We start from the raw sequence: 11,841 nt of genomic DNA, 5'->3' as shown, positions 1-11,841 counted from the left end.
AAGCCAGGGGGGAGGGAGGAGGGTGCACCTTGGGAGAACGGGGTGCCAACCTCTCCCCGGGTGTGCTGTGGTGCTGGGACCCCAGGGCCTGTGGGGTCAAGGCCTGGGTGCGTGGTGAGCTCCAACCCTGGACAGGAAGCCGTGGGCCCCACGTGGGGGGCAGCGGGGAGGAGGCCCGCAGGCCCCCAGCCACCCCCCCCCCCACCCCGGCCCAGGCACGCGCTATACCTGGGGCTGTGGGGGGACCCTCGGCGTGACCTCCAGAGTCGCCTGGTCCCCGGGAGCGGGTGGGAGCCGCCATCGGAGCCCAGCCCCGAGGGCCAGCTGGACTCTAGTCCCGGAAGAAGGCTCCCAGGACGGGCTCCAGCCCAGCCTGGGGCCCCCTGCGGCCCACCGAGCACCCAGCAACCCGGCCCTGCGGTCCCTCGGGGGCTCCGCAGCCCCGCGGAGGGGGCGGGCGCCTTCCGGCCACGCTGCCCAAGACACAGCCGCCGCCGGGCCGGCAGCCGCCTCGGGCGCAGCGCCCAGGCCCCCGGCTTCCCCTGCGGGCGCCGCAGCGGCTCCCTGGGCCCGGCGGGCCCGGCCTCGGGGCGGAGGGCTGCCCGCCCCGTCCGCGGGGGGCCTCGGCCTTCCGCGCGCCCCTGCGGCTGCTCCCCAAGGCGCGGCTGCCCGGGGCTCGCGGGGAGCAGGGGCGACCGGAGACCGGGCCCCCCGCAGCCCCGCAGGCGGCGGAACCCGGGCCGGGTGAGCGCCGACGGCCGCCCGCCTCGGTCTCCCCTTCGGGGCCCCAGGCGCGTGGAAGGCTGCAGACGCGTGACGTCCCCGCGGACGGACGGCCACGCCGGCCCCTGCTCTCCCGCCGGGCCCCGCGGGGCACAGGCCGGCCCGGGCGGCGGGGGGCCTCGCGCCCCCTGGCGGCGCGCCTCCGCCTGCGCAGGGCCGCGTCCCCGCGGGCCGGCGGCGCCACCTGCTGGCGCCTCTCAGCGCCGCCGCGCGTGGCCGCAGCCGCAGGCCGGGGAGGCCGAGGGGGCCGGGCGAGGCCGAGGGGCCCGGGGAGGCCGAGGGCCCGGGCAGGGCTCAGGAAGCGGGCGGAGGCTCCGGGCTGCACCTCCTCCTGCCTACAGGGAGGGAAGCAGCGTTCGCTCACCTGCCGAGCCTTCCTGCGGCGCGGGAGGAAGCCCACAGGAGGCCGACGTCAGGGAAGGGGCTCTCCTCCCGTGTCTGAGCATCCAGGGCTGAAGGAAAGGCCCTTCCGGTCGAGAGAGCCCGGGCGGGGACCAGGCTGGGGGCACGAGACTGGGGGCCGAGCCCCGCTGCTCTTCAAACCTAGACGTTCTACTCTTTCATAGCTGGATTTTTGCGGGGGGACCGTGCCGCAGCTTATGGGATCTTAGCTGCTCGACCGGGGACTGAACCCGGGCCCTTGGTGTGAAGAGCGCAGAGTCCTAACCGCTGGACCCCGAGAGGATTCCCAATAGAATTCCCACTCTTTTGAAGTCCACGCTCCACGTCCGTTTTTGAGTCTAAAAACCGTCACAGGGGCTTTGAATAATTGTTCCCACGTACAAACTTCCAACATTTGAAACTGCGTTTATCCGTTTCGTGTACGTGGCTCCTTCAGTAGTTTCTTCGGTGGAGTAACAAACACACCTTTGGTACATGCTCTATAATCTCTAGAAACCTAATACCTTTCTTAAAAGATAATTTTCCATGAAAGGTAAGACATAAACACGAGCTCACGTGAAAGATATTATTTGCTCATTAATCAGTGGAGAACCAGGCGGACGCTCTAAGCAGCTCCAGAGAGAAGCCGCAGCACAGACGCACGGAAAGGTCACTGACGTTGAAGCCGCCGGGGGACCCTGCTTCCTGCGCAGGTGGGGGAGGGGAGATGGGACGTGCGCATCTGCCCCCGGTGGAGCCACGCTGACAGTGACAGCAGATCAGAGGTCCTCTACCACAGGTTCCTATCGAAGCATAGGTTTTGGTCTAAATCGCGGGTGTGAACGCTGTGGCCTTTAGCCTCTCCGCATCGTCGGCCTCTGTCGGGGAGGGCGAGTCTGTTACACTTCGCAGAGCGAGGAAGCTGCGCCCCTGCCAGGTTCTCCGACGCATCACAGAAAAGACCAAATGTGCACAGGTACGTTTACAGCACGCACAGTAACCTAGGATAGACGATGGTTTCCTGCCCCCTTCTGCACTAAATTCCAGTTGATCCTGGGCAGGACGGGTGCCTCCCACTGGCACGGTCCTTCGGCCATGTGGGCCGAGACGCCGGCTGCAGAAGCCCGACTCTTCTCTCGGGCGGCTGTGGGGAGCTCCGCGTGCCAGACGTGCCAGCCAGGCCAGGACCCATGGCCCCTGGGCAGCGGCTCTGGGGACGCGCTGGCCCTGTCTGGCTGCGCGTTGCCCATGGCATGGCATCAAGGGGAGGTGACAGGGGCTCAAGGTGTGCCCCATGGACCCATGGCCTGGGCGCGATGGGTCGGGCTCTCGAGACATGCCCCGTGCTCACACTGGCCCAGCTGCACATACACTACAACACAGCTTCCGTGGGCCCGAGGCCCGGCCTGACGGGCACGGTCCCTGTTAGATGACCTCACGCAGTCGTCTCCCTGACTCCCAGCCCTGGGCAGCCTGGCTGAGCCGGGCCCGGCAGCCTCCTTCCCCGGCCCTGGCCCCGGCGCTGCCCTCCCTACGGCCAGCCTCTGGGGCTGGGTGATGGGTGGCAAGGGCGGGAGCCCAGGACACACCCCCGGGCATGTTTCATGTTCTCTAGGGCACAGGGCACAGCCCCTGGGACCCAGCGACCCAGGGCGGGAGCCCCTCCCCATCCCTACGCCACTTGCTCAGAGCAGCCCTGCTCTGTCGCCTCAGGCCTCCGATCCCCAGGATTCTGGTTGAAGAGGTTCCCCTGCCAAGAAGTTGAGAACATCTGTCTCTGGAGTCTGATGGCTTCACTTCTACAACCAAAAATCACAAGAGCTGTGGCAAAGCCGAATCCTCCCGGGGCCCTGGGCTCCCGGGTCTCGGGTTTGCCCGAAGCTCCAACCCTTCAAACGTGACCCCGGTCCCACCAGTGCCAAGGTCCGGGGGTTGGGGGAGGCGCCTCGCACCCCGGGGACATCCTGTTCCCACTGGGGACCAGCGTTGGACTCTCTACTGGCCTGGGCGTGCCGGCCGCTGTGACCACAGTGGAAACGTCTTAAAGCTGAAATCTGGAAGCGACCCCACACCGGCACGGGGCACGGGAGGACGGGACCGCAGCTGTCACACAGGGACCCAGAAGGAGCAAGCGGTCGGCACGGAGACCTCCCAGGACATCGGGAAGTTTCCCGCTGAGGAGGGAGGAGTTGGGGGGCCTCTCTCGTCCCCTGGCCTGAGGTCCTGTGGCCCCAACTCACTGGATGGGCACCCCTGGCCTCCAGGGTCAGGGAGGGGCCCCGACACGGGAAGCTCCAGGGCCGAGTGCTTGCCCCCCAAACACCCCGACCACATGTGGGAGCGGGGCCCGCAGGGCTGTGCAGAGGGGAGCAGGTTGAAATCGACCGAGACCTGGAGGTTTTGTTAAAGGCGGTTCTTTCAGCGTGGGGGCTTGGTGGGGGCTGGGGAAGCATCTGGGTGCCTTAGTCCAAGGCCGGCAGGCAGGACACGGCGAGGGCTCGGAGGTGAGAGGCTTGGAGAAGCGGAGGCGCCGAGCTGGCATTTCCCACGGCCGGGCCCGTGGCCTCTGGGAGTCCCCGTCACCAGCAACCCAGCCTCTCGCTGGGCGGAGGCTCCAGGAGAGGTAACGTCCTGCTGATAAAGACAGTGGCCCCCAAAGGCGTGTCGGGGTGCCCAGGGTCCAAGCTGCACATCCAGAGAGTCTGGGGCGGGTCCTGCAGGGCTCAGGTGTTGCTGGGGACGTTGGGGGGCAGGCCCGCCGGAGGGCCCCTCGTCTCTTGGTCCCCGTGGGACGGTGTCCCGGGTCTGCCCCAGGTGCAGACACACGCAGACGGGCAGCCTTGGATGAGACCAGGCCCTGAGGCCAAGCTCACCAAGGCGCAAACCCGGGTTGGGCTCCCACCCGGCCTCCCTCCTCCTGGGCGTCCAGCAGGAAGCCTTGACGTGGACAGAAACGCCCGCCGGGCCGCAGGTAGTCATTTTGAAGCCTGGACTGGGGCCCGCTGAGCCGCCGATGACAGGGTCTTCAGGGCGAGTCACGTTCAGACGTCAAGTGTGAACTAAAAATACGAGGCCTGCGGTTACGCACCACAGTGGGGGAGGGGCCTTGCAGCCCCGGCTCAGAGCCCAGTGCCAGGCGGCCGCGGCGCCCCGGCTCTTATTAGCAGAGCCGAAACCTCCGCGGACCCACACGGCACAAAGCCCGGCTCCGTCCACCCAGCGTGTGGCGGCCACGGAGCCGGCGTGGTGGGTCCAGCGCTGCCCGTGCCCCGGGGCGGTGCCCTGTCGCGGGACGGTGCCCTGATGCGGGCCGGCGCCGGGCGCGGCGGGGGAAAGAAGAGCAGCCCAAGCACATTCCCAGGAGAGCGGCTGCCGCGGTCGCCCCCTCCTGTGACACCCAGAGCGCGTCCCCCGCAGGGCTGGTGGCACCTGGGACAGCTGGAGCAGGCGGCCTGGGCGGGGCGGGGCGGGGGGGGGAGCCCAGGGTGCAGGGTCTGGCCACCCCCAGGAGGCCTGGTCAGCCCGCCCACTGCAGTGCCCACTGCCACCAGCAGAGGGCACCCCCTGTGCAAGCAGGCGCCTCCTGTACTGTGCCCTGGACCCTCAGCTGCGGGTCCCAGGGCTGCAGTCCGCGTCAGACAGCGTGGGGCTGGTCCTCCCTGACCTCAGGGGACTTGGCTCCCAGCTCTGACCCTGGAGGGTTTGACCCCAGAGTGGACGGCACGGGAGGGGCTGCAGGGACAGTCACTCTGTTATCTCTGCCCAGGGCTCCCCACGCAAGCGTGACCCCAGACAGGCCCGTCCCATAAGGCCACGCGGTCTCTGAGGGTCTCCCAGGGTGACCGTGCGGGGTTCATGACCAGCCTGAAAGCCAGGAGGGCGGGGGCAGGGGCTGGAGTGCCTGGAGCAAGGAGGGGGCAGGGCACAGGCGGCCCCTGTGGGCCGGACGTGTCACCCCGTGGTCCCTGCCCACTAGAGCTGGAGCCACACACACACTTACTGTCCAGGTGACCACGTGGGGCGGACCGCAGACTTGTGGTGACACGGCGGTGCTGGGCCTGGTCTTCCCGTGTGTGCCCGTGTGTGCGCGTGTGTGCGCGTGTGCGTGTGTGTTTGTATACGGGCATGCGTGTGCACAGGCTGTACTCTGTTCTTGGGTGGGTCTCAGTTCCAGGGAGGAGGGTGTGTGAGTTTCTGTGGCCGCTGTCACAAAAGGCCACCGCTTAGTGGCTTGTGTGTTATCTTACAGTCTTGGAGGTCAGAGTCTGACATGGGTGTCCCTGGGCTAAATCCAGGTGTGGGCAGGGCTGCTCCCCTCCAGAGGCTCCGGGAAGAACCTGTTGCCCCTCCTTTTCCAGCTTCCAGAGGCACCTGCATCCCTCGGCTCACGGTGCCTCCTCCATCTTCAGGCCGGCGGTGGCCTCTCTGACCCTCTGGCCCTCCTGCCTCCCTTGAGATTATGCTGGGCCCACCTGGACAATCTCCCCATCTTGAAACCATCTGTCAACCTTCGTTCCATCTACAACCTTGACTCCCTTCTGCCACGCGAGCGACACAGGCCCAGACCCGGCTGCCTCGTCTTCCCACCCCACGGGGCCTCGTCTCAGGGTGCCGGGCCCTGTGCCTGGAGTCAAGGCTTGGAGAGGGCACCCCGTGCGGCACTCAGGCCATCGCTGGGGAAGCCGGGTCATGGGGGGCCAGGCGCTGGGAGCACAAGCTGCTTGCCTGGTGAGCTGGACCTGCCCAGGGGCTGCCGCCCCACGGCCGCGCTCAGCAGCCTCTGCTGCCTCTCCTCCCACCCTGGAGTTCCGCGTCCTCGGGCCCCTCGTCCTCCCAGGGTCCCTCCTCCTCTCAGAGCCCTCACCCACCCCCGCCACCCCGCCCCACACGCGGGGGCAGGGCCTTCCCTGCGGGGGGAGGGCCTTTGCAGGACAGAGAGGGATGAGGGCCCGGCATGGAGGCCTCAGCGCCGTGGTTGGGGCCCCAGCGTAGGTTTGGCGCAGGCCAGAGTCTTCAGCAACACCTCCTGCGGGGTAGTGAGGGGCTCCTGTCTGCTCTGTGGGTCAGGAAAGCCGCCACGATTCACGTGTGCCCACGTGTGGGCTGCTCCAGGGTGCTGCCCACAGCTACCCGGTGGCCTCCGCGGAGGCTGGGGAACAGGGCGACAGCAGTCAGGGTGGGCCTGCAGCAGGACCCGCGTAGGGAGCGGGGTCTGCCCTGGGCCTGTCCCAGCCGTGCTGCTGAGCACGGAGTGGGCAGAGCAAGCCCGGTGATTCCCAGGGCGCCCTGGACCCCCTGACCCGGGGGCCGGCTGCAGGCCGGGGGGCATCAGGCGACTGTCACTCGGATGATCTGTCCGGGCAGAGTCTCCAGCCCGAGTGCAGGTCTGTTCGGTCCTAGAGGGCTGGGCCTGTCCACGCCCTTAGAACCTGGGGGGCCGCCCAGGACCAGACTCGGGGCCTCACTTGCCTTCCCTCCTGCTCCAGGACCCCACGTGTCTCCTGTGCCCCACCCCCACCCCACAGTGCTCCCCAGCTCAGGCCTCGCCTCCTCCCTGGAGCCCTCCCAACCTTTCCCGCCCCTTCGCATCGAGGACCCCCAGGCCTCTCTGTCCTCACGGCCCTGGAGCCCCTCCCCTGCCGGGGGCTGGGACCTGGCCTGCTCTGAGGGCCCAGCACCAGCCCAGACGCTCCCGTGCGCGGGCTCGAGATGCTGGGCTGATGAATGAATACATGGGGGCACGGACATTTATTGCGTGGGCCTGGGTGGCCCTGCCGGGCCCTGCCCTGGCATTGCAGACGGGCACTGGGATCCAGGGAGGACGGTGACCTGGGGGGACCGGGTCAGGGCGCGGGGCTGCTGGGCTGCAGGCGCCAGGTCTCCAGGCTGGGGTGGAGCTCTCTGTGCTCCTGCTGTGGAAGGCAGCCTGGTGGGGGTCCCGAGAGCAGAGACGTGGGGTGCACCCAGGAGCATCAGCCTTGGGCACGTGAGTCTGCACCTCACAGATCTGTAGGGGTGTGAGCTGGCCTCCTCGCGGCATCGCTGGGGTCCCCCGGCATGGAGTCTGCAGCTGGGGGCCCCCCGCTAGTGCAGCCTGCCCACTGCCGGCTCCTGCCGGCCCTGCCGGGCTTGCTGCCTTTGCGGGCGCCTCCTCTTTCCGAGGGTAAATCAGGTCACCCACAGCTTCTCCTCGTGGAACAAGGGGGCAGCCTCTGAAACCAGGACAGATGGCAGCCTTTCTCCAGGGGGAGCTGCCTCATTAACCGTCTCTAAATTAGGCAGCGGGACGGTGGGACGGCGCGGGCCCTGGGAACCACGGAGTCACCTTCCCAGCCCCAGCGGGGAGGCCTGCGGCTCCGGCCCGGCCCAGACGCCCTGTCTCCCGCTTCCCTCCTTCCCTCCCCCACCCCCCACCTCCTCGCCACAGCCCTCAGACGCTTCCAGAAATGTCTGGAAGAGAAGAGCCTGCCCGCAGGGGGTTCTGGGAAAGAGAAGTGGGCTGGGGGGGGGCATCCGGCTCGCCCAGGGCTGGGCCCCGCGTGCCCCCGCTGGGACCTGGTGGGGACAGAGCCTCTATCCCATGGCTTGGGGCTGCTCCAAGCCTCCTCTCTGAGGGCAGGGCTGGGAGGGGCAGGCCCCGCTGCAGTGGACAGGCCAGGCCGGGCACAGGGGCCCGCCAGGGCGGGGCTGGGAGGCAGGGAGCCCTGACGGCCAAGCAGGGCCAGGGCTGGCAGCGTGCCCAGAGCTGACGCAGGTGCGCGGGTGCCCCGCGGGGGGGGGGGGGGGGGAGACAGGCCCCGAGACGTGGGCGGGGAGGCTCCGGTCCAGCTGCAGGGGCAGGGCTCCCAGCGCCGCGACAGGTGGGTCTGGAGCGTCTGCTGGCGTCTTGTCCGGCCTGGGTGCTGGTGGCGGCCACTCCCTGGGCTCCACCTGCTGTGTCAGCGTCGGGGAGCCTCCACCTGCCGGCCGGAGTCACGGCCCAGGACCCCTGCTCTCTGGACCCAGAGCCTGGGGCCAGCCCAGCTCGCCTCTCGTGGACCTGGGGAGGCCTGGCCTCTCCGGCCTCTGTCTCCTCTCATGTAGACCTGCCTGGGGCCCCCGTCAGCCTGCGCACCAGGGGCTGGTGAGAGCGGTACGAAGACCCAGACTGACTCTGGGTCCCCAACAGAGACCCCCCAACCCCCCGACTCATCTCCTCGGGCACTCTCCTCTGCTGGACCTCCTCGGCCCCCAGCACAGCCAGGACAGGAGGTGAGCCCTCTCCCTGTCTGTAGCCCTGACTGGCACAGAGGAGAGGAGACTGTCCTGACAGGGTCCCCGGGGGCGGGCAGGGCCCCTCTGCCGAGCTTCCCGCCCCGCTCTCCTCCCCACGGCTCACTCTCCCTGCGTCTCTGGGGCCCACATCCCGGATGGGAGGGTGGGGCTGAGGCCGCCCGGCCCCAGACAGCAGCTCAGGATTCACACCAGGTGGCGTGGGGCCTCGACCCCAAGGCTGCCCGAACCCCGCCCCCACCCCTGCCAGGGGCCAGCAGCCGGAGCCCTGCCACGCTCCCATCACGGGCCCCACGGGCTCGTGGGATGGAGGCCAGGCCAGCAGACACCCTTGCTGGATGCCCACCTGGCCCCCCAAGGCCGGCACCGGGCCAGGGCAGGCCCCCGGCCCCCGGCTGGCCGAGGGGAGCCTACGGTGGAGGCCTCCCGGCCCCGCCCACGTGCCCTGGAAGGGCTGCCCGGCGCGCTGGGCCAGAGCCTCATGTTTTCTGGCCCCGATGAAACCCAGCTTGTTCTGTCCAAGCCTGGACCCGGCCCAGGCTTCCGGCAGGGGGATGAGCCAGCCCATTCTCACGCTTGGCTCGGGGAAGGCCTGTCCTCTCCAGCAGTCCCGAGCCTCCGCGCCGCCCAGCAGATGCGAGCCTGGCCGGCCCAGCAGATGCGGCTCTTGGTGAACGCGGACCCCGGGTGGACGTGGGTCTGGCTGGGGTGCAGGGAAACGGAGGCCCCGGGGGTGGTCACCTCCCCTGGTGGGAGATCAGGCTGCCCCCGCGTCTCAGGTCTGCGGGCCTCACGGCTTCAGACAAGCCCATGCCGAGTCCGCGGCCCTGGGGTTCATCGCGCTGCCTCCCCCAGAGAGCAGGAGGCTGGGACGGGACGGGGGGTGGCGCGTGGTGGGCGAGGGGTGCCCCCGCACCCGGGCGCAGACCTCCCGGAGGTGCGGCTCGTCCTCCTCTGGGAGCAGCGCTCACGGCTGGCCCAGGGCTGGGAAGGGCAGCGCCGGGCCTGGCTCCCAGCAGCCCAGCTGCTCTCCTCCCCGGCTGCAGTCCGGGGGGGGAGCCGCCCCACCCAGGCCCGGCGGGAGGAGACTCAGCCGCTTGCTGGCAGGAGCTCGGCTCCGAGCCGACCTTCCAGAGCCTCCGTCCTGCCCCTGCAAGACGGTGACCACAGCCTGGCGCCTCCAGACCAGTCACAGGCAGCACAGGGACCCCCCAGCCGGGTCAGAGGCGCTGCTGCACGCGGGGCTCCCCGGCTGCCCCGCCGCCCCCACCCCCAGCTCGCAGCGGCCACGCTTTCCGCTCCGTGAGCCGGACTAGACGCCGTGCCGCCCCCCGGGGCCTCGTCTCCAGGTCCCTCGTGCAGGCACGCGAGGGTCCAACCAGGACCTCCGGGACCGGCGCTAAAGGGGTGAGGGCCCCACGGGTAACCCACATGGAAACGGCCCTGAGCCGTGAAGCACGTGAAGGAGGCCAAGTCCTGGTCTTTCCGCTACAGACCACGTGGACGCATGGTGGAAACCACGCATATCAAATCCTCCAGAAACGGGCACTGGCGGCTCGCCCCGCGGGAGCCCAAGGCTGTGACGATGGGTAACCCCGAGTGCCCACCTTAACCCCGGGGCGGGTGGGGAGGCCGGGCCTGTGAGCCCAGGGGCAGGCCGCACCAGGCTCCTCTCTGGAAGCCCCTGCCACTCCAGGCCCGCGGGCTCGGGGGCTCAGCCCCCCTCCAGGATGGGATCTGCCCATCGGCAGTGAGACAAGCCCCAGGAGGACGCACCTGTCCGGCGTCCCTCCGTGCGAGCCTCACCCCACCCCGAGCCAGGCCTGGCCCCCTGCCCCCTCCACTTCAGGGAGAGCCGAAGGGGCCAGCACTGCTTGGAGTGGGTCCCCCTGGGTGGGGGGCCACGCGGACAGTGGGGAGGGAGGACCGCTGGGCACGCAGGAGCGATGCTCCGTTCCCTCGGGTCAAGGCCACGTGTCCCCACACACCAGGTGGTCCTGCAGATGGACCATAGGCTCTGCTGTGTGTCCCACAGGGCTGGCCGGCCCTGGTCCCCCGAGCACACCCGGACAGGTGGGGGCAGGGCCCGGGGCAGCACCTGGTCTCATCTGATCAGACTCTCTCGCACTTGGGGACGCCGTGGCCAGGAGGGGCCAGCCCTGCCTGAGGACACAGGGCTGCTGTGACAGCCTGGGCTGTGGGTGGAAGGAAAGACCCTCCCCATCTGGCCACTGTTGGCTGAGGTCGTGTGGTGTCACCCGCTGAGCTGGCGGCTCCCTGCAGGCAGGGACAAGGCAGGGCGCATGGCAGGTGACACCTGTGTGACAATTGGATGGGCAGGCCTGGAGATCCAGGCCCTGGGGTCGTGTAGAGCTCACGGGGTCACCAAGGCCCCCAGCATGTGGCCGTCTGCCTAATGAAGGAACGACCTGGAAGAATATAGGCTGGCCCAGAGGGCGGGGTCTGCGGCTCAGTCCTCCAGGTTTGGGGCCAGGGGATGCTCTGCGAGATGGGGGCTTTTGATGACAGGGATGGGGTGTCACCCAGCCAGGCCACACCCCACCCCACCATCACACCAGAGAGCGCCTGGCCTAGCTGACCTCTGCTCCGCGCTCCTACCGGCCTTGGGGGGGGGGGGGGGGGGGGTGCAGGGTTGGAGACGCTTGGTGGCAACTGCGTGAGAGACTCTGGCCTCGGCCCCCTCCCCGCAGCCCAGGCCTCCCCTCGGGCCCGCCCTCATCCCAGTGCCCCAGATTCTGCTTCTGGAAATACACTTGCAATTAAATCAAAAACCCGAGAGCTGCCCGCAGAGCCAAGCGGTGGTTACACAACCCTCATCTCCCCGGCTCCCGGAGGCCAGGAAGACACACGTGCTGCCTCGCCGGGCTCTGGTCCTGGTCGCAAGCTCCCGGGCGGGGTCAGCACAGGCTGTGGGGGGGCATCCCGGGCCCTCTCCCGGCTGGAGGGCAGGAGGAGGGCAGGGAGGGCGCGTGCTCCAGGGCCTGGCCGCCCTCCGCCCTGGGGAGCTTGCGGGCCCCCCAAGCCTTCCTGTGGGGGGACGCAGCCCCCTCCCCGGTCGGGCTAACAGACGCCGTGCGCGGCACAAGGTGACCGCACAGGCAGCCTGTTTCCAGGCCGAGTCCCGAGGGAGACGGTCGGGCGGCGTGGCTGAGGGTGGGCTCCGGGCTGGGAGGGCATCCAGACGGAGGGCTGGACGCCCAGGGTCGGGAGGGCGGTGACGGCCCCCCGGGAGGCGCCGCGGGGGCGGGCGGAGGCGCAGGGCCCCACGGGCGGCTCCCCTCCACGCAGGCACGCGGGGGCCCCCAGCTTCTCTGCGGCCGACACCCACACGGGCCCGAACCCCACGGGGCCCGGCAGAACAGGGGGCGGGGGGCTGCCCGCGGA

The 11,841-nt window shown here is 69.5% G+C and overlaps 1 protein-coding gene across 1 annotated transcript; it reads right to left on the bottom strand.

The window, feature by feature from the left end:
- Positions 1–331: 331 nt before the first annotated feature.
- Positions 332–9,004, bottom strand: LOC130853366 (collagen alpha-1(I) chain-like). The gene is made up of 9 exons (XM_057735095.1): positions 8,254–9,004; positions 7,874–8,123; positions 7,490–7,645; positions 6,261–6,346; positions 4,253–4,616; positions 4,038–4,166; positions 3,078–3,267; positions 1,787–1,869; positions 332–1,118 (listed from the first exon to the last, which is right to left on the bottom strand). The coding sequence occupies exons 1-9, from the start codon at positions 9,002–9,004 to the stop codon at positions 332–334; spliced, it is 2,796 nt and encodes a 931-aa protein (XP_057591078.1).
- Between the last annotated feature and the right edge of the window lie 2,837 nt (positions 9,005–11,841).

Source organism: Hippopotamus amphibius, chromosome 5 (assembly GCF_030028045.1).
Source record: "Hippopotamus amphibius kiboko isolate mHipAmp2 chromosome 5, mHipAmp2.hap2, whole genome shotgun sequence".
In the NCBI taxonomy this organism is placed as follows: domain Eukaryota; kingdom Metazoa; phylum Chordata; class Mammalia; order Artiodactyla; family Hippopotamidae; genus Hippopotamus; species Hippopotamus amphibius.
Note: the sequence above shows the minus strand (reverse complement) of the source record. Positions and strands in the feature narration are given on the sequence as shown.